We start from the raw sequence: 23,531 nt of genomic DNA on the forward strand, positions 1-23,531 counted from the left end.
TTCATCTAATGGCTCATTGTCACCAGGGGCAAAAGAAATTTCAAAATGACTTTTGACATTTTTTCCCAGAGAAAACATTATAACTACATAATATATTTAAGTGTATATGGCTCATGGACACAGACTGTATCCTAGGTACATTACTGCCACCAGTGATAGGTGGAGGACGAATGATTTCAGGCACAACATTTTTTAGCTCATCTGATTTTTTGAAAAAAAATGATGAGTTATTGTCATCACTTGAGCGGTTGTCGGCGTCGGCGTTGCCTGGTTAAGTTTTATGTTTAGGTCAGCTTTTCTCCTAAACTATCAAAGCTATTGCTTTGAAACTTGGAATACTTGTTTACCATCATAAGCTGACCCTGTATAGCAAGAAACATAACTCCATCTTGCTTTTTGCAAGATTTATGGCCCCTTTTGTACTTAGAAAATATCAGATTTCTTGGTTAAGTTTTATGTTTAGGTCAACTTTTCTCCCAAACTATCAAAGCTATTGCTTTGAAACTTGGAATACTTGTTCACCATCATAAGCAGACCCTGTACATCAAGAAACATAACTCCATCTTGCTTTTTGCAAGATTTATTGCCCCTTTTGGACTTAGAAAATCAGTTTTCTTGGTTAAGTTTTATGTTTAGGTCAGCTTTTATCGTAAACTATCAAAGCTATTGCTTTAAAACTTGCAACACTTGTTCACCATCATAAGTTGACCCTGTACAGCAAGAAACATAACTCTGTCCTGCTTTTTGCCAGATTTATGGCCCCTTTTGGACTTAGAAAATATCAGATTTCTTGGTTAAGTTTTATGTTTAGGTCAACTTTTTCTCTTAAACTATCAAAGCTATTGCTTTGAAACTTGCAACACTTGTTCACCATCATAAGCTGACCCTGTACAGCAAGCAGCGTAACTCGATCCTGCTTTTTGCAATAATTACTGCCCCTTTTGGAGTTAGAAAATCATTTTCTTAGTTGAGTATTATGTTTAAGTCAACTTTTCTCATAAACTATCAAAGCTATTGCTTTAAAACTTGTAACAGTTTTTCACCATCATAAGTGGACACTGTACATCAAGAAACAACTCTATCCTGCTTTTTGCAAGAATGACGGCCCTTTTTAGACTTAGAAAATCATGGGTAGGACAATATTTCTATTATACAAAAAAAATCAGATGAGCGTCAGCAACCGCAAGGCGGTGCTCTTGTTTATCAAATCGTTACATAGAGAACATACCCTGAAATCCCGAAAATAAGCCGGCGTATAAAATTGCGTATTTTTGAGTACCAAAATACTGCAGATACGGATGTCTTATTTTTGTTTTTTAGTAAAAACATCGACATCGGTAACATTCCATCCCTGTTTTGTTATAATTTCTTAATGAAAATTTTCCGATGCTAACAGATAATTACTGAAAAGGTTTGTCTGGCCTAACAAACAAATATATATGATTGACTAGGCGTTAACAAACAAGTCATGCGTATTTGCATAATTTAAAAACTTTTGAAAGATGTTTAACAAGATGGCACTTTCATTAAAAACAAGACTGTAGGTTGGTGGTAAAAACATTTGACGCATATAACCATCCTGTCTCATTAGCACATGTATTTCTGATACAAAAAAGGTGGATGGCTTATTTTTGAGTCCTTTTTGTATACATGTATTAAAATGGTGGCTTATTTTCAAGACCGGCTTATTTTCGTGATTTCAGGGTATGCCCCGCCTGGAGATTGAACACACAACCCTGCGATCTGTAGATCTGCACTCTCACTATTGAGCTAAGCGGGCGGGCTAAAAGCTATATTCATACCCACAAATATTTAAAACTGTTTTGAACTGTTTTATATCCAGTTATTTTTTTCTTTCGTGCAGATTATATGTATGCTATTTTTGTTTAATTAAAAAAAGGTAAACATGCCAGTTAGTGCAATACTAGCAGATAGCTAATCATGCTTAATTCTACAAAATGAAAGGGCATGGATCTTTTAATCGGTTTTGCACTAAGAACTTTACACTAGTATTTCAATTAATATTCTTTTTATACATTTTATTGGATTTGAACATGACAGGATTTCACATCAAAAAGAAACGCCTTGATTTTCACCATGTTGCCATTCTGCAGGCCAGGGCTCCAGAAATTTTGAGAACTCAATCGGTCCGAAACGAAAATCCAGACATCGGCACTACCCCACCCACCGCATTACCAATATACCATATTTGTAAAACGTGATAATAAGCATGTCATGCATTAAAACTGAGTTACCGATCAACGCGAGTTACCATACAATGAAGACAGTTATTCAGTGTTATGTGTGATCATTACTTTGTTTAAATTTCGATGTTTTTCCGAGAATACTTGGAAGGATAAAATTACCGAGGCATACACCGTGTACCTAACTAGTCTAAAAGCCAACGCACGTGACTTCGGTACCGTATACACGGCAGATAATTTGTCATGTTTCCTCATTCTTTGACGTAATTTTATAAAATACAGTGCGTCAAATTGAATTACACGACACATATTCTCTGCTATACATCCTCAGTATTTTAAGAATACTCTGCCGCGGACCGAATGTGAACGTTATTTGAACGCTGAGATCGAATGTGTAGTACCATTTTGTCACGCGGGTTTGCCATGGATATTTCATTTCACTGGCGTTGTACTTCAATAACCAACTACATTTGATTAAGTTATATGTTCTCTTATGTAAACAAAATTTCGTTTTGAAACGTTTTTTAAAAGACTGATTTGATAAACAGCGCCACTCCAGTTTTCTTGATGAGTTATCATTCGTGTTTGTCAGTCCATTTTTTTTCTTTCTTTTTTTTTTTTTGTACAGTCGGGTTGCAAAGACGATTTTCTGCACTTGTTTCAACTGCAGCCCCAACAAATGTATCATGTGATTTTTACAAATCAAGTAATTATAAAAATTATTTATATCTGTTTCCCGTGTGATGTCTCATTAAATGCAGTGACCATTTGTTTTTTTACCCGTGATCAAACATAGCCTTTTGAAATAAACCATCCGTCGGATTCTAAATAAAAGAAGTAGATCCCCGTCGAAAGGTTTGGGATCCAGTCAGAAACATTTGGAAACCAGTCAAAAATGTTTAATACATTGCAGTCGGCTGTCTGCAAACATTAAAGGATGTGCCGCACGAGCACTGATTGCGTCATGTGCTAATTACGGACCGATTATCAAGGTGACAATCAGACCGTTTGACACGTTTATTGATTATCTGAGGTGCGACCAACAATTTTCTGCTTGGCAGGTGATCGTGTATTGAGATTTCAGACCGAAATTTATACTTTTCTCCATTTTTACGGGACCAATTTTTTTCGTTTTTGTCAAAAATCGGTCCAAAACTGACAAACCGGCAAATTTCCGAAGCCCTGCTGCAGGCCAATAGCCACACTGAGTCGCACTTCAAGGCAACTGCCTCGGTTAAAATTTCCGAAGCAGAAAAAAATGAAAAAAATCCTAACAGTTATGTATAAAATGTTGACTTCTGATAGGTCAGTACATGATAATTCTAAATTCAATATTAGATTCCTCTTATATCCTACTAACTGAAACCAAAATGAGTTCGTACATGATTTATCAATGCTAGATAAATTGATGTCAACTGCATACACATGTTAACACTCAAATGACCATAGCCAAACAGTTTTAATCCGATCTTCACCAAACTTGCTGATAAAGTTTGTGGGCATAATATCTCGGCCAAATTCCATATAATCAGCCAAATTGCCTGAGGTACTCTTGGATTATTGCCCTTGAATTTAGTCTTGTTCGCTCTCTAAGTCGAACAGTTTTCATCCGATCTTCATCAATTTTTCTGAAAAAGTTTATGGGTATAATATCTCGGCCAAGTTCATAACCAGCCAAATCGCCCCAGGCACTCTTGGATTGTGGCCCTTGAATTACTAAAAATCTTTTTATGATATGTAACTGAATATTTAGACTGGCATATTTTGTGACAGTCTGGCACTCTTATTAGCATTTGGTAAAATTAATTGATATTAACTTTGTTTTTTTGTAAATCTCAGGAGAAAAAGTGAAATATGGAATGACATGGTCAGTGTTCCTGTTTACAATGTAAAAGTATCTTAATACGCAATAAAACTGGATTGTACGCAATTTTGTATGCAAATTTCAGCTCGATTATAAGAAGTATTTTTTTATAAGGAGAGTTATCCTAATCGACCTGGCGTTGGCGTCTTTCCGTGTCCCCACCTTGGTTAAAGTTTTTTTTACACTTTCTCTTTTTTCATCATATCTCTGTAATTACTTGATTGATTTGATTCAAACTTAAAATAGTTATTCCTTATCATCAACCACATCATCTGACATAAGGGCTATAACTCCTGCACCAATATTTCATGATTTATCCCCCCTTTTCACTTAGATTTTCAGGTTAAAGTTTTGATGCACTTTCACTCTATCTCTGTTATTAGTGAATGGATTTGTTTCAAACTTATCATAATTGTTCAGCATCATCACCCACATCATATGACATAAGGTGCATAACTCTGGCACAAATTTTTCATGAATTATTCCCCCTTTTTACTTAGAATTTCAGGTTAAAGGTTTGATGCACTTACACTCTATCTCTGTTATTACTGAATGAATTTGATTCAAACTTAAAATAATTGTTCAACATCACCATCCACATCATATGGCACAAGGTGCATAACTCTGGCACACATTTTTAATGAATTATTCCCCCTTTTTACTTAGAATTTCAGGTTAAAGTTTTGATGCACTTTCACTCTATCTCTGTTATTACTGAATGGATTTAATTCATACTTGAAATAATTGTTCAACATCATCACCCACATCATATGACACAAGGTGCATAACTCTGGCACCATTGTTTCATGAATTATTCCCCCTTTTACTTTGAGTTTAAGGTTCACTTTGATGCGTTTTCACTATACCTCAGTTATTACGAAATGCATTTGATTCAGACTTAAAGTACTTGTTCCATATCATCACCCACATCATATGACACAAGGTGCATAACTCCTGCACCAATATTTTTTTTAATTATGCCCCCTTTTTGTTTAGAATTATAGTTATATAGTGTTTTGATACTCTTTATATCTACCTCTCTTATTACATAATATTTTTGACATAGACTCAAGCTATTGTGCAATATCTTCATCCACCAACGGAGTCATTAAACTCTCCAGTGACAGCTCCAGTTTCACTATCCAGCATCGAAATAGTCGAGCGCGCTGTCTCCTGTGACACCTCTTGTTTCAAGGCTATGCATACATGGGACGCAAAGTATGTCGTAATCCCAATTTCATTTTCAGCAGAATTATTTTCTAATAGTAGCACAGAATGACATAGCCTATTGTCATTCAGACTGCTTTAGCGTATTGATCAAAATCACTACTTAATATCAGTGTAAATTATATGGAAACAGGGCTGTTACTCAGAAATTATTGAAAACAGCTTACTTTCACATTGCAAACCGAAAGTAATATGGAGTCTTCGGCTAAAAAGAAAAATCACATTTTCAAGAGGGTTGGCATTTAAAGGATCCTGAGTTTAAAGAATGGCTTATAAAAGAAACAAAATTTAATGTTAAGAACAATGATAAAGCTTTGTTAAGTTGTTAACTTGAGTTATCCCTATGTTACAGAAGTCAAGTATTGTATAAAATGCTAGTCAAGTATTGTTAGCTGGACTATTCGAAGAATAGTCTAGCTATTCTACTCACGTCGGCGTCGGCGTCACACCTTGGTTAAGTTTTTGCATGCAAGTACATACAGCTATCATTTAAAGGCATATAGCTTTGAAACTTATTTATTCTTTTTCTTGGTCTATTACCAACCTCACTGGGTCAAGTTCCATAACTCTGACATGTATTTTGAGCAAATTATGCCCCCTTTTGGACTTAGAAAATTCTGGTTAAAGTTTTACATGCAAGTTACTATCTCAAAAACTAATGCAGATATTGAATTGAAACTTCACATGTTTCTTTGGGGTTATAAAACTAGTTGATAGCAGCAAGTCCCATAAATCTGGCCTTCATTTTGGCCAAATTATGCCCCCTTTTGGACTTAGAAAATTCTGGTTAAAGTTTTGCGTGCAAGTACATACAGCTATTACTTAAAAGCATATAGATTTGAAACATATTTTTTCTTTTTCTAGGTCAATTACCAACCTCACTGGGTCAAGTCCCATAACTCTGACATGTATTTTGGGTAAATTATGCCCCCTTTTGGACTTAGAAAATTCTGGTTAAGGTTTTACGTGCAAGTTACTATCTCCAAAACTAACGCAGATTTTGAATTGAAACTTCACATGTGTCTTCGGGGTTATAAAACTAGTTGATAGCAGCAAGTCCCATAACTCTGACCTTCATTTTGGCCAAATTATGCCCCCTTTGGACTTAGAAAATTCTGGTTAAAGTTTTGCGTGCAAGTACATACAGCTATTACTAAAAGGCATATAGATTTGAAACTTATTTTTTCTTTTTCAAGGTCAGTTACCAACCTCACTGGCTCAAGTCCCATAACTCTGACATGTATTTTGGGAAAAGTTTGCCCCCTTTTGGACTTAAAAAATTCTGGTTAAGGTTTTACATGCAAGTTACTATCTCTAAAACTAATGCAGATATTGAATTGAAACTTCACATGTGTCTTCGGGGTTATAAAACTAGTTGATAGCAGCAAGTCCCATAACTCTGATATGCATTTTGGTCTCAAACTATGTCCCCTTTTGTACTTGAAACTCTTGATATTTAACATTTTGGGTTATATTTTCCTGCTTCTGGGACAGTATTTCGAATAGTCGAGCTTGGATGTCTTACGGACAGCTCTTGTTTTATCTTTTAAAGTAACTACTAACTAGTCAAACCCATCATATTTGATGAAATTTTATAATTTCTTTATACTTGTGTTGTGTTTATCAGAAGAATACATTTATGAAGTTAAATAAGGTGTTATTTATAGTAAAACCTGAATAACTAAATATTTTAGCCACAAAACCTTGGACTCAATCATATTTGGCTGGGACTCAACATTTATGGAAGATAAATTTTCAGAAAACGGGGAACACTGCATGGTTATATTATGAACAAGGTTTGGTCAATTTTAATATTGACTTAATTGGACTTAGTTTCTTATCCAAAAGATTTTCGTTATAGATGAGTTGACTGGTAACTGACTTCAGTCAGGAATGGATGAGGAGGTGGGCATGTCTATCTCGGAGGAGGAGATGATTGACAGCTTGTTCTATAGATGTGATACACTAGGAGAGGGAAAAGTACATGTCTACAGTGTTATTCAATTCCTGAAAAATTGCCTCGGAAATGGAAATGTAAGTTCTATTATTATTAATACAAACTTAAGGTAGTTCTGCACATTTCGATCGATTTTTTTTTTCTACAATGTAAAATTTGATTAAACTCCAATTTTTCAAAACTTCAGAATATTCCTAGTAAATTCAGCAAGACAGATTTGAAAAATGTGAAACTTGCGCGATTTGAAAAATGTGGAACTCGCGCAATTTTTTACAATGGGAGTCTATGTGAAAATCATAACTTTCATAATATTTTCGCGAATAGAAATTTTTCTACATTAATGAAGATTTTGATGAACCTTCTCACAGTTGTAAATCAACATATGGCCTATAATATTTTGAAATAAAATGTATAGGTCCGTGTGCTTATTTTTGAGATATTTGACCATGATTAAAGTGAACCGTATATTTTACGCTAATTTTGAGACATTATTTTGAATTATTTAACTCGACATGTTTTAATATGATATTTTGACGTTAGAAATATAGTAACAGTGCCATTTTAATAAATTTACTAACAGGTTGTCATTAATTATGTCTCCCACCACACAGTGGTGTGGGAGACATATTGATTTACTCCAGTCTGTGTGTGTGTCTGTGTTTCACAAAGCTTGTCCGCACTCTTTAAGTCGAACATTTCTCATCCGATTTTCACCAAACTTGAACAAAATGTGTTTGACCATAAGAGTTCGGCCAAGTTCGATAACTAGCCAAATCGTTCCAGGCGTCTTGGAGTTATGGCCCTTGAATTACCAAAAATTGGCCTTTTTACTCTTGTCTGCTCTCTAATTCAAACATTTCTCATCCAACAAAATGTGTTTGACTATGAGACCTCGGCCAAGTTCGATAACTAGCCAAATTAGTCCAGGCATTTTGTAGTTACGGCCCTTGAATGATAAAAAAATCGGCCTTTTTACTCTTGTCCGCACTCTAAGTCGAACATTTCTCATCCAATCTTCACCAAACTTGAACAAAATGTGTTTGACCATGAGACCTTGGCCAAGTTCGATAACTAGCTAAATCGGTCTAGGCATTTTGGAGTTACGGCCCTTGAATTACCAAAAAATATGCCTTTTTACTCTTGTCCGCTAAGTCGAACATTTCTCATAGGATCTTCACCAAACTTGAACAAAATGTGTTTGGCCATAAGACCTTAGCCAAGTTCGATAACTAGCCAAATCAGCCCAGGCACTTTTGATTTATGGCCCTTGAATTACTGATTGGATCCACACATCCAGACCATCTAATCGGATCCACTCGTCTAAACCATCTAGAGACACTAGACATTTTTCATAGGGGCAGTTGTGGGAGACATGCGCTTTTCTCAAAAGCATCTCTAGTTCATAAAATAATTTTCATTTCTGTATGCCGAATCCAGGCGTTATTCTACGTTTTCCGGATAAATGACATTATGCCATCACTTACGGTTTATCAAACGTGCAGAACTACCTTTATACCTCAGTCACACATACGGTGCAGATAGCTGCGTCTAGCCACGGATATAACGTAGTAATCCATATCGACCATACCTGAGCCGTACCTAAAAGTAGTAATCCGTATTAGTCTGTACCTATCCGTACAGCTCAAGTACGGCTCTGTACGGATTACTACGTTTCTATCCATAGCTAGACGTAGCTATCCGCGCCATATGTGTGACTGGGGTATAAGCTAAAATCCTGCACATAGGCTGTGGATGAGTCAATGTCCAGTTCCTTGAGCAGTTCAATATAATAAAAAGTTATTGTGGTAATTGCAAATACATACAAAATGGTCTACTGATAAAAAAATAACGATATGGTGTTGTTAAAAAAAAGTAAAATAAAAAAGGTAATCTGTTTCCTGACTTGCCTAGTAAAGCAAAATTTATATATCCCTTGATTTTACCCTTTTATTTCACATAAAGGTAGGATAAAAAGATTTTGGTAGTAAGTTAGAAAGGCACATATGTCCTAAAACAACTCCATCAGTTCTAGTTCATATTCCTTCTTGTACTCAGGGTCGTACTTGCAAATGTGGGCAGATGTAAGATACAGAATCAGATTTTATATCTGTTTTTAGCTTGACTATTTGAAGGATAGGTAGAGCTATTGCACTCAGGGGCCTCCACGGTCACGTGGTTAAGGTTGCTTACATGAATCACTTGCCCTTCACCGATGTCCGAGCCTCACTCAGAGCTTGAATTTTTCGTGTGAGGAAGTCATCCAGCTGACTTATGGAAGGTCAGTGGAGATATTGCACATCCATGTCAACAACTCGTTTCAAGGTGCATTTTCTTGGCATTATTTGTATGATACTAGCATACAAACAATCACAAATGTCAGAAACATTCAGATTTTTCATGTCATGCTGTTTATGTCAATGTAATGTAGTTATTTCCCTGTTTGAAACAGTTGTAATTGACAGGATTTTCAAGTGATTTCTTTTCCTGTTGTATTTTACAAAAATAAGCAGTTTAGTCTTACCTTACAGTGTTTAAATATCGGTCATCAGTGATTTTGTCATACAGCCATTACTGACTGTATTTTACATTTACAGAATTGAAGTTCTGTATTAATACTAAGTAAGTTTTTACATTTTTTACATTATTACCTGAATCCTGTTAGTATTGTCATCACATGATACTGATTTTTTAAGCTGAAAATACTCATTCAAAACAGGAATTACAAGACATGTTGACACATTTAATTAAAAGAATGTATTTCAGAATGAGCCAGACTTGCTGGAGTTGGCAGCCATCTTGGAATCTGACTGTACAGATGGTAAAATAAACCTCACTTCATACAGACAGGCTGTCAGACAGTGGGTCTCAGAAATCAGGAATAGATGGTAAGAGCCAAATATATTTTTTCAAAATAAGTAGGCAAAAGTACTGGTTAGCAAGGACACTGCTACACGTGAGGTATCATTAGAAACTGTAAAAATGTACTAATCACTTCGGCTAACATGTCAGTTGGGCAAATTGATAAAACATGTCTATTATTTGATACTAGTGTACACTGTTATTGGTGTGGCAATGAACTGGCAATAAAGGAAATGTAAATATATTTCTGAAAATAATTGTTTCACTCATATCAAATGATAAACATGCTTTATATATGTGTGTTCAGTTGACATGCTGTCCTGAATGTATTATGATTATAAACCAATGTGGCCAATCTGTTTCTATACGCCCGTTTTGAAAAAACTGACTTATTATGTGATGGTGTGTTCGTCCGTCCATCTGTCCGTCTGTCCAACCGTCATAATTCGTGGCCTTATAAGCATTAAAGGTATTGACTTTAAAGTTGGCATATAGGTAGATGGCGATGAGACGATGTGCAGAGCTCTTGAACTGGCTCTGTAGGTCAAAGGTCAAGGTCACAAAGTTAGCTAAAAGGTCAAAACTGACCATCATATTTCGTGTCCGGAACATAACTAAATAATCATGCAAGGAATTGACTTCAAACTTAGCATGAAGGTAGGTGGCGGTGAGACGATATGCAGAGCACTTGACCTGGCTTTGTAGGTCAAGGTCAAGGTCACAAATTTAGCTCAAATGTCAAATTTGTCTGTTTTAATTCGTGTCCGGAGCATAACTTCTTAACCATTCAAGGTATTAACTTCAAACTTGGAGTGTAGGTAGGTGGTGATGTGCAGAGTGCATGAACCAGAGTGGTATGTCACAGGTCAAGGTCACAGAAAGGTCAAATCTCATCATTTTTCATGTCTAGAGCATAACTTGAAAACTGTTAAAGGTATCAACTTGAAACTTGGAATACAGGCAGGTGTTGATGCAGATTGCAATAATCTACATTGAAACCCCACCCCCCACCCCCCTTTGCATCCCACTCACCAAGAAATTATTATTTTTTTTTTTCATTAATTGTTTGCCCTTTAGTATTCTGTCATCCCCACCCAACCCCCAACACCCCCACAATTTTCAGCTTGACTATACAAAGTATAAGGACAGCTATCCTACTCGACTCAGTGTCAGCATCTTTCCACGTCCCCACCTTGGTTAAAGTTTTTTTACACTTTCTCTTTTTATCCCTCGAAGGGAGGCATATAGTTTTTTGAACCGTCTGTCGGTCTGTCCGCAATTTTTGTGTCCGGTCCATATCTTTGTCATCCATGGATGGATTTTCAAGTAACTACGCATAAATGTGTGGCACAGTAAGACGACGTGTCGCGCGAAAGACCCGGGTCCGTAGCTCAAAGGTCAAGGTCACACTTAGACTTTAAAGGTCATATTTCATGATAGTGCATTGATGGGCGTGTCAGGTCCATATCCTTGTCATTCATGCATAAATTTTAAAATAACTTCGCATGAATGTGTGGCACAGTAAGACGACATGTCGTGCGCAAGACCCAGGTCCGTAGGTCAAAGGTCAAGGAGGCACTTGGACTTTAAAGGTCTATTCATTCAAAGTGCCATCGGGGGCATGTGTCATCCTATGGAGACAGCTCTTGTTTCAACTTATCTCTGTAATTACTTGATGGATTTGATTCAAACTTTAAAATAGTTGTTCAACATCATCACCCACAGCATATGATACAAGGTGCATAACTCTGGCGCAAGTTTTTCATGAATCATTGCCCCATTTTACTTAGATTTTCAGGTTAAAGTTTTTACGCACTGTCTTCTGTGACAGCTCTTGTTTTTTGTCCCACCAAAAAGAAAAAAAATCTTTAAATATGTTTTTTCTTTAAATTTTGCTTCCCTCCTCTTCTGATATAACCTTTCAGGCGTATATTGCCCCACTTGGGGGAGCTCTTGTTCAAATACCTACTTCTACTTTATGAATGTTTACTTTTGCAGTATTAAAGTTTGTTGATATTCTGTGTACATAAGGAAAATAACAGGATAGGTTATGAACAATTAGGTTGCTTCTTCCCTCTCAAAGCTAGATACAGTAGTATGTATCATCTGAAGTTATTTTATTGTCTATATAATAGAAAGTTCAAGTGTGTGAAAAGTGATATTGAAACTTTCAAGGAGTTAAATTACATGCTTTCTTTAAATGCTAATTAAACCTCTGTATATTTTTACTTGTTTAGACTAAAACAATAGCCTTACTACTATTGTAATTGCTTACAAATGCTATAAAGTTACAGAAGTGCAGATTAAGTATAAGTGTAGTTAACAAAAATGTTAAATATTTGTTTTATTTGTGTAATTATTTGTGGAAAAAATAATCAGCCAAAGGTTTGTAATAATTTTTTAAAGTTTAAATGAATGAAACATTTTTAATGAATGAATATTTTTTGTTAAAAGCTAGAATTTTTCTAATTTTCCGTATGTGGCTGTATGGAAAACTTTGAAGATTTTTTCTTCAGTAAGCCCTGAAACCGCCTGCCTAATTTCAGAATAATGTCACAACAATGTTTCTTGGGTGACCCTCTATGATAATCCTTCAGGTTATTATGATTTATCTGAAAGTAAAGCCGACAGGGGCTGGACGAGTTTTCTGTATGGACTAGTTTTGTGTATTATTTCTATACAGAAACTTTGGATAATTTCAGAAACCACAGGTCCAGTTTTATAATTTCATACCAATGCTAATTGAGTGACTCTACCAAAATTATTGTTTCCTGCTGTGAATCTCGGGTGATAAAGCTAGGGCCATCATGGCCCTCTTGTTACAAATTGCCATAGCTTTGTTCAGTGTTGACTGATAATATCAATAAAATGTTTCAGTGAGAGTACAAGTTTCCTTGAACCTGATGGACCTCTGAATTCTTCCTATAACTTGTGTAACAACTCCACAGGTATGGTAGATTGAGCTTTTTGTGTCTATAAGCCTTTAGTAGATTTTGTCAAAATTCATTGCCATCTAGGCATTACCAGTCTGTGATCTATCATTATATTGCCATGAAGTAAACTCACAAAGTAATTTTGCAGAAGTTCCTACTATGTGTATATGCAAGACATTGATATTTTACTTCTTGTCACAGCAAACATGGTCAACTTTTATGGTTAGTTGATCATGGTTTAGCCTTGGATTTGGCCATATATGATTTGTGTTGATGCACTGTAAAATCTTCTGCAAATGTTTCTTTTCTGTTTCAGATAGATCCTTGTGTATAGAGACATCAGGCATTGGTAATGGATCCTTTCATAAAACAGAAGAGTAAGTTAACCCTGTTACATAACAGAAATATGGTTGAAAAGTGGTATGACACCCATATACTACAAGAAGAATTGACTGAGTAGCAACATTTCACAGTTTCATGTATACTTTATATCCCCCATTCCCCTCTATATCCCACCCAAAGTTGGCACTAATTCGCTAAACGGTTCATTTATTACTTCTACAGCAGTGTGCCTTAATAGGTTCCTTGTAGGAATGATCTAGAACTTTTGTTGAACACAAAGTGTTGTCGTCAAGATTTTTGTTGTAGAAATGTTTTATTTCTCTTCAGTGACATTGGAGAATTACTGCAGGAATTGGAGGATTTAAAGTTTCAGAATCGTAAACTCTTTGAAGAACAAACACAGTTACGTAACCAACTAGACACACAGGAAGAAGTTACTACAAACCTTACTACAGAACTACAAAACAGGAATAAAGATGAGGAACAGCTGAGAAAGAAAATAAAAAGGTTAAGAATAGTAAAAGCATTACATTCTTTATTCAGATTAAATTTTTAGCTTGACTATTCGAAGAATAGTCTAGCTATTCTATTCACCCTGGCGTCGGTGCCGACGTCACACCTTGGTTAAAGTTTTGCATGCTAGTACATACAGCTATCATTTAAAGGTATATAGCTTTGAAACTTCTTTTTTATTTTTCTAGATCAATTACCAACCTCACTGGGTCAAGTCCCATAACCCTGACATGCATTTTGGGCAAACGTATTATGCCCCCTTTTAGACTTAGAAAATTCTGGTTAAAGTTTTGCGTTGAAGTTACTATCTGCAGAACAAATGCAGATAATAAATTAAAACTTCACATGAGCCTTCGGGTTATAAAACTAGTAGATTGCATCAAATTCCATAACTCTGACATGCATTTTGGTCAAATTATGTCCCCTTTTGAACTATAAAAATTCTGGTTAAAGTTTTGCATGCAATTTACTGTGTCCAAAACTAATGCAGGTACTGGATTGAAACTATAGATATTTTAACATTTAGGGTAATAATTCGAATAGTCACGCATTGGCTGTCTTACGGACAGCACTTGTTTGATTGCTTTTTACACCCGAAGGGATGGCCAGTGTCCGTCCATCTGTCTGTTAGCAGTTTCGTGTGCGCTCAAGTAACTCTTGAACCCCTTGATGGATTTCAAAGAAACTTGACACGAATGTTCACCACATCGAGACAATGTGCAGAGCATATATTCTGGAGGTCTCGCTTCAATGTCAAGGTCACACTTGGGGGTCAATAGTCATGAGTGTGTTTCATGTCTGCTCTGTAACTCTTGAACTGCTTGAAGGATTGTAAAGAAACTTGGCACAAATGTTCACCACATTGAAACGACATGCAGAGCACATATTGGATGTCTCATTTCATAGTCAAGGTCATACTTAGGGGTCAAAAGTCATCGCTCTGTAACTCTTGAACCCATTGAAGGATTTCGAAGAAACTTGAAACAAATGTTCACCACGTTGAGATAATGTGCAGAGTGCATGGCTAGCTACAAGGTCAAGGGTCACACTTGGGGGTCAAAGGTCATACCTTTGGGTATATATTGCTCCGCATTGCGGTGCTCTTGTTAAAAAGTTATTACTGGAAAACAAAAAGGAAAATTATAAAGAAACTAGAACTTTCTTTAAAAACATGTAATTAATCTGTGTTATTGAAATGGGCAGGTTAAAAGCAAGGACGGTTTGCTGAAGGCAGATCAAATTTCAACTGATTTTCACCAAACTTGGGCTCAAGTTGTTTTAATATAAATGATGGCAGGCTCAAATGTAAATCACATACTGGTACATGAGTCTGAGTAAAAAGACCTAAACAGGTCATTCTTTCATTTGCTTTACTATTTATAAAAGAGAGTTTTGTCGTAAAATACATCAATTAGAGGCCTGTCTGAACATTTACTTTCTTCTTGTCCAAAGTATTTATTTTTGAACTTTGACCCTGACAGTCTTCAGGATCTGGTAGATTTACGTCAGTCTGTAATGGATGAAAATGAAGAACTGAAGACTAAGTTACTAAGTACCCAAGAATTGAAGAGAGATTTGGATACCAAGGTTGTCAACTTGGAAAGAGAAAATGTCAACTTGGAAAGCCAAGTTAGGAACTATGAAAGTAAAGTAGGTATTTTAAGTGCAGGGTTTTATATCTATGCTGACTTACAGGCAGATATGTAAGGATTTTGATATATTAGTTCAGCAAAGCATCTTAAATTGGTAGGACCTTCTAAAAACTGGTTAATTTTGTTGCAATCTTGGACGTTGGGAAACAAAAGAAAATGTCACACCCAGTGCCTTGTTCCATTGCTAGGGTGAATAGTAAACAGACATGAGTGTTTCTTATAGCTTGACTGTTTTGAAGTTTTGCAAATGTTGCTTTTGTTGTCACCCATTTGTTGGTGTCCTTGTCACAAAGTTTTGCATGTAAGCAGGTTCGTTTTTGCTAAGACTACAAGACCAAATGCTTTTAAACATAACATCTCCTCAGCACCATTGGATGACCTCACAGGAGAAGTTACATAACTGTAGCTTTTATTTTTGTCAAAATAATGCTCCTTTTTAGGAATTTTTGGTAAAATGTTTGCAAGTAAGCAGATTTCTCAAATATTACTAGTCCTTCACAAATGTCTTAGGCACCATGACACCGCAGGCCAAGTTACATAACTAAAACTTTAATTTTGTTAAAATTATGGCCCTTTTTAACATAGACATTTTGTGAAAGTTTTGCATGTAGGAGCAAAATCGGGACCAAGAAAATGGTGCAATTTTTAGAAGTTTCCAGTTTTTGGAAGGTCCGGTATTCAGAAGTTCAACTGTTTTAAGGTAGTTGATCACACTGTCATTAGACAGGTCTTGTTGTGTTTAGCTCTTTATCTGTTATACACTCGAAACCCGTTATAACGCTACTCGATATACCGCGGTCCTCGGTAAAACGCTGTATGGCCTTGGCGCCCAAATTTTAGAGGGTAAAAAAAAATAAAAAAAAAAATTCAAAAAAATAAAAATCCGCAGATGTTACTTAATTTCATCATAACCAGCGTTAAAACTACAAGTACCTGTGTACTTCAACACCTTTCCAGGACAACTGTCACAAAAATTAATAATCGTCTGCTAGCTTACCTGTTTGCGTATCGCCTTTGTTAAAGTTTCAATACATGTAGACCTGTGACAATTAGGCAATCAGTACCGTGTCAAAATTAGATTGTTTGCATAACAAGCGTGTAACATTGGTCAGTCAACTATCAAACTGTTTAAGTTTGCACCAATTAAGCAGATGACTTGATCACTTGAGTGAAAAAAAAATCAAATTTTGTAATAAACTGCAGCCGTTTTTCGTAATCTTCACACTCAATTCATCGGAAATAACGAAGAATTCGACGCACTGAAAGCCTTACTGAGAATGTGCTTTCTTTTTAATATCGTATATCAACGACGGTGATTTAAAAAATTTCTATCTTATTTATCGATTTCCTTCATGTAGATCTGTTCAAAATTAATTTTTTTAAGACTCTCCGCGTTTTTTTTATGCCCCCGAAGGGAGGTATATAGTTTTTGAACCGTCTGTCGGTCTGTCAGTCTGTCAGTCTGTCCGCAATTTTCGTGTCCGGTCCATATCTTTGTCATCGATGGATGGATTTTCAGATAACTTGGCATGAATGTGTACCACAGTAAGACGACGTGTCTTGCGCAAGACCCAGGTCCGTAGCTCAAAGGTCAAGGTCACACTTAGACATTAAAGGATAGTGCATTGATGGGCGTGTCCAGTCCATATCTTTGTCATCAATGGATGGATTTTCAAATAACTTGGCATGAATGTGTACCACAGTAAGACGACGTGTCGCGCGCAAGACCCAGGTCCGTAGCTCAAAGGTCAAGGTCACACTTAGACATTAAAGGATAGTGCATTGATGGGCGTGTCCGGTCCATATCTTTGTCATCGATGGATGGATTTTCAAATAACTTAGCATGAATGTGTACCACAATAAGACGACGTGTCACGCGCAAGACCCATGTCCGTAGCTCAAAGGTCAAGGGCACACTTAGACGTTAAAGGTCATTTTTCATGATAGTGCATTGATGGGCGTGTCCGGTCCATATCTTTGTCATTCATGCATGGATTTTAAAATAACTATGCATGAATGTGTGACACAGTAAGACGATGTGTCGCGCGCAAGTCCCAGCTCCGTAGCTCAAAGGTCCTAAACTCTAACATCGGCCATAACTATTCATTCAAAGTGCCATCGGGGGCATGTGTCATCCTACGGAGACAGCTCTTGTTTCTTTTAGTTACATAAACCCCCAGTGCAGTTGCAGTGCATATGTAATTCTCACGACCGCGCACTCCTCCGGAGTGTTATATATGTTTACTTCTGGGATACACAAATCCAATTTTCTTTTATAATCACGACAAAATGAGAAGATGACACAGCGTTATAATTCTTTTAATGTATTTTTCAGTAGCATTTAAGGTAAATAAATGTCCCGTTTATACGATTCTTGTTTCTTATTAACATAAAACAGCGTCCAAAATACGTTACTGGTGGGTTTGGTACTGCATATACCGCTGATACGATCAACCCGCGTTACAAATTTAACCCTGCTAGATCCGCGGGTCTCGAACCTTGGACCCCGACGACAGCGTTATTACGGGGTCCCAGTGTATATATAATCAATAAAGGTTTTGTACACATAATTATTTCACACAACTACTTTTCTTGTTCAAGATCCAAGGAAGTAAAAGAAATGTTTCCAGATCTTTATTAGGGGCCTCTGTGGCTGAGTGGTTAATGCCACTGACTTAGAATCACATGCCCCTCCCCAATGTGAGTTTGAGTTTGTGTTGGCGCGCCGTAAAACCCAAATAAATAAATAAATGAGTTTCACTCAGGGCGTTGAATTCTTCATGTAAGGAAGCCATCCAGCTGGCCTAAGGAAGGTCGGTGGTTCTACCTAGGTGCCTGCTCATGATGAAATATTGCACGGAGTGGCACTTGGGGTCTTCCTCCACCATCGAAGCTGGAAAGTCGCAATATGACCTAAATTACCCAACAAAAAAAGGAAAAAAAGGATCCTTATTAGTGTTTGTCTTTATTAAAACTAGTCATAAGTGTATAAATAGTTGCAGGTATTCCTTGCTTCCAGAAGGTTACACTGTTAGATCAACATTGAGGCAGTAATTTACTGTGCTCTGCCTATAATGTTTTTTAAAATATAAAGCATTTTTTTAAGAAATGACATTTTACAACTGATGCTGTGTTGTATGTGCTAGACTTTGGACAAGTACTCAAACAGGACTAGAATTCAAATAAGAAATGGATCGTTTCCCTTATATTTGTATTTAAAAAAATTTTTTTTTATACAATTCCTGGGGAAATTATATTACAAACTGGTGCTGTTTTTTGTTTTGTGACTGTTTTGCAATTTTGCTCAGCAAATATATTGATATACTATGATTTAGTTATATTCCTATGGGACTAATTAGGGGTTTTCATAGAACATATAAAAGTTACGTCCCAATGTAATACAAGTCGAAAGATTTCCTGCGGCCAGAAGTTATACAGACCAGAATTTCTTGATAGTAACTTAAGGGTGAATAACGTACTTGTTATGTTTTTTATTATACCATTACGCTTTAATGTAAGAAATACAATGTATTACTCCATTCTACATGATTTACAAGTAGATAATTTATATGAAGTATGTATTTGTTAATTCTGAAAGTTATTGTTTTGAGCAAAAATAACTATATTTCCCTTTCATGTATAACATAACTTTTAGCTCAACTGGTCCCATTCCTTGACTATTGAAATACTTCACTAGAGCTTTCACAAATGTGATTCATGCCTTCACATGGACTTGCTTGACAACACAGGACCATAATGATCTAGGAAATTGAAGAGCAATTAACATAAAAACCCTTATGCACAACATGGTATCAATATTGATCATTGCTGAAAGATTGAATAAATTATATGAAATAATGAATGAGGAATTCAGGTCACAAACATTTCTCTATATATCATATAGAGTGCCAGCTATATTGCAAAAACGGCATTCCATAAATGCGATAAACCAATCGCATATCGGTAAAAAGTCACGTGAAATCACCCAGTCCCCATGTGCTATACTACTTGTTGCATTCCAATATACCTGCGGCCTCCAGGCCGCAGGTAACTAATACCAGTTTCTGATTGAAACCATAAAGAAAAAAATATGTGAATTATAGTAAATGACTGTAAATCAGAAACACTCCTTTATGATATTCTGATGATTATGATGATGATGAAATATTAAAAACATTTAAAAGCATTTAACGTAACAATTTATAGAATTCATCAGTTCAGTAATTCAAACAGTTTGCAAGTTATGCATTTTAGGTAAAGTTTGTTTTCCTGAATATTGGGTATTTTTGTACTGCTTTTGTTTAACAATTTCATTGTCAGTAGTCTTATTATATGCCTGAAGGTACATATTATGTTATTCCCCTGGCGTCTGTCTCTCCGTCTGTTAGCAATTTCTTGTCTGTAACTCTTGAACCCCTTGAAGGATTTCAAAGAAACTTGACACAAATGTTCACCACATTGAGACAACATGCAGAGTGCATGTTCTGGATGGCTCAGTTCAAGGTCAAGATCACACTTAGAGGTCAAAGGTCATACCTGAACCCATTGAAGGATTTCGAAGAAACTTTACACAAATTTCACCACATCTAGACAACGTGCAGAGCACATGTTCTGGATGGCTCGCTTCAAGGTCAATGTCACATTTAGGGGTCAAATGTCATATGACTATGTTTCGTGTCCGCTCTGTAGCTCTTGAACTGCATTAAGGATTTTAAAGAAACTTGGCACAAATGTTCACCACATGGAGACGACTTGCAGAGCGCAATATCGGATGGCTGCTTCATGGTCAAGTTCACAATTAGGAGTCAAAGGTCATATCTTTGGACAGATATTGCTCCGCATTGTGGTGCTCTTTTTAGCTCACCTTGTCACGAAGTGACAAGGTGAGCTATTGTGACCGCTTGATGTGCGTCGTGCATAGTGCGTCATCCGTCGTCCATCAACAATTTCTAAAAAAATCTTCTTGAAAACCACTGGGCAGAATTACAACAAACTTCACAGGAATGATCCTTGGGTGGCCCCCTTTAAAAATTATTCAAAGAATTGAATTCCATGCAGAACTCTGGTTGCCATGGCAACCGAAAGGAAAAACTTTAAAAATCTTCTTGTCCAAAACCACAGGGCCTAGGGCTTTGATATCTGGTATGTAGCATCATCTAGTGGTCCCCTACCAAAATTTTACAAATTATCCCCCTAGGGTCAAATATGGTCCCGCCCCGGAGGTCACATGGTTTATATAGACTTATATAGGGAAAACTTTGAAAATCTTCTTGTACAAAACCACATGGCCTAGGGCTTTGGTATTTGGTATGTAGCATCATCTTGTGGTCCTCTACCAAGATTGTTCAAATTATCCCCCTAGGGTCAAATATGGCCCCGCCCTGGGGGTCACATGGTTTATATAGACTTATATAGGGAAAACTTTGAAAATCTTCTTGTACAAAACCACATGGCCTAGGTGTTTGATATTTGGTATGTAGCATCATCTAGTGGTCCTCTACTGACATTCTTTAAGCCTTAATATTTTATCATCAGTTTTACATTTGAAACATGTAGCTCATATTACTCAGGTGAGTGATCCAGGGTCATCATGACCCTCTTGTTCATTCTGGTAAGAATGGACAACCCAAATAAATGCTGGTTTTATTTTTTAACGTAAGGGCGATCAGTATTAATTTTACTCTTTACGAAACTTACCTGATCTATATAGTATAAGATCAATAAAGATATCACTTGCACACCTCTCTTTTTATGTTTAAAAAATGTCAGTAATCCTCAGAATTTGAGGACATTTTGGCTCTAGAAAGATACTACACAAAGTATATGGAGAGCTCTCCTATTCAACTTTTTGTGTTGGCATCCATGTCCAGATTCCTAGTTAAAGTTTGGATGTACTTACATTTTATCTCTAATATCGCTTAATGAATTTCATTCAGACTTAATTTCACTAGTTTACATCCCCTTATTACTTGGATTTTCAGGATCAGGTTTTGATACAATATCACTCTTTCTGTTCTTTTGCTAAATGGATACAATTTTCAAACTTAAGATGTTTTTTTTTTATTTCACACCATTAAACAGATCATATGAGTAAAGGTCCATTACTCTGGCACCAATTTTTCATGGATTATGCCCTTTACTACTTGGATGCTCCTGTTAAAGCTACTTGCCCACAGTTTGGGTGAAATTTTTCAACATGTTCATTTCCACCAAGTTTGGCATAGAATATATATATATGACACTGAAAAATGATAATGGAGGTGAAAATAAAAGTTGGATATTGGTAAAAATGCAAGAAGAATGTAGATTTTCTGCATTATTTCAAAAGCATTGCAATGGTTTACTACCGCCTGCATAACAGTTTTGGTTATTTATAAGAATATCTTGTGAACTTCTTATGTCAGTATGTTTGTACCACTGGTCACTTTCAGAGTACTCACTATTTATGGATTTTTGAGAGAAATTATTTTTCTGCCTAAAATATATGGGTTAATCCCTTTAAAGGTTTGCTGCACTTTATATAACTAGACCATAAATGTTAGACATCAGGTTGAATGTTTGGCACAGACATTGTTTATGAAGATAGAAGCTAACAAGTTTGACACACCTCTGTTTAAATATATCAAACTTATATACACTCTTCACCAGTACAGTGCCATAATACAAGATTTACATTTTTGCTGTTAGGACTGATTTGAACTGACATAAACTGACATTCAAGTAGAAAGTTAGGGCCATAGGTGAGGATTATCCATTGTTGTATATATGGCTGGCGTAAATAAGCCTTTGAATTCAAACATTTTTAAGAGTTGCCTTGTGTGATTGTGATACACTGATCATTTGATTTTAAGTCATTTATTTCTTTAAAAAACAATCATAAGAAATTTGTTTTGTTTTAAGCCTTATCTTAGCTTTAGCAATTTTACATGGGCTTAAAAAACAAAATTTTTTTAGAGTGATAATTAGGTATTAAAAGTTCATCACCTTACTAAAATATGTTTATTATATAATTTATAATATTGAATAAGATACAAATAACTATAACTATATTGGAAAAAAAATACTTAAAGGATAACAGTACACAATAGTTGTTCTTGGCATTTTTGAAATTTTCAAGGACTTTATTATGTCATGTAAAATTTTTGTTTGATATAAGTCACTCTAGTAAATGTTTACTCTAAATAGGTTTTGTTGTATGGAATTAACTTAGCAAAAAGTAGTAAATTTTGTAAAAAATATAAAAGTTGTAAGAAAGAAAGATAACCTCAAAAATTACAGTGTTAGTAGGTGATCATGTAGTTTCAGGTGAAAATAAGAACATTTGGTTTGTATTTTTACAGTGGCAGAAAACTTGTTCAGAACTGGACTTAGCAAGGAAAGAATTACAACAACAACACAATATATGTCTTGAACATAAGGTAATGATTTAATATCTGTATGTCTGAAACCTGCAATTTTCTTTGATTACAAATAACTTATACTTCTATTTGAGCTTTGCAACGAAAGAACTTGTATTATGTTTTTGCTATAGTAAAAAGTGTACTCAAGGAACCTTGTAAGACAAAATGTTTACAGTGAATGTTGTTGAAGCTTGTACAACTTAACTTTAGTTGGTGTGACATATTCTTAGGCAGAAAAAAAATGTAATTTTGACAAGATTTTTCTTTTTTACATGTTGGTACTTGGGAAACTTCAAAGATACATATTCCTTCTGTGTATTAGTGTATTAAATTAACCATTGAGTTTGGATTTTATAAGTATACAAGCAAAATGTCTGATGATGAGGATTTTTTCTACCTACTTACACAGGATCTATTGTTGAATGCACAAGATGCAAAGTCAGCCCAGGAGGAGGCCCTAACGGAGGTAATCATGATGTTCTTGTATTGAAGTTTTGTCATACATATTTTTTGAAAAAAAAAAGGTAATTTACTACAAAAAGGAAAAAAAAAAGATTTTTGAGCTGCAAGTAAGAATGCA

General features: G+C 35.7%; 1 protein-coding gene across 1 annotated transcript in view; it reads left to right on the forward strand.

Annotated features, from left to right (window-relative positions):
• LOC123552874 (inositol 1,4,5-triphosphate receptor associated 2-like) overlaps window positions 1-23,531 on the forward strand; it is a 105,216-nt gene that overhangs the window by 13,579 nt on the left and 68,106 nt on the right. The window contains exons 2-9 of the mRNA XM_053542197.1: window positions 7,157-7,329; window positions 10,016-10,137; window positions 12,989-13,059; window positions 13,361-13,421; window positions 13,714-13,893; window positions 15,381-15,549; window positions 22,892-22,969; window positions 23,361-23,417. Coding sequence (XP_053398172.1) covers window positions 7,189-7,329; window positions 10,016-10,137; window positions 12,989-13,059; window positions 13,361-13,421; window positions 13,714-13,893; window positions 15,381-15,549; window positions 22,892-22,969; window positions 23,361-23,417 — 879 coding nt within the window. The 5' untranslated portion in view covers window positions 7,157-7,188. The remainder of the gene's footprint in view (window positions 1-7,156; window positions 7,330-10,015; window positions 10,138-12,988; window positions 13,060-13,360; window positions 13,422-13,713; window positions 13,894-15,380; window positions 15,550-22,891; window positions 22,970-23,360; window positions 23,418-23,531) is intronic.

Source organism: Mercenaria mercenaria, chromosome 4, assembly GCF_021730395.1.
Source record: "Mercenaria mercenaria strain notata chromosome 4, MADL_Memer_1, whole genome shotgun sequence".
Taxonomy (NCBI): domain Eukaryota; kingdom Metazoa; phylum Mollusca; class Bivalvia; order Venerida; family Veneridae; genus Mercenaria; species Mercenaria mercenaria.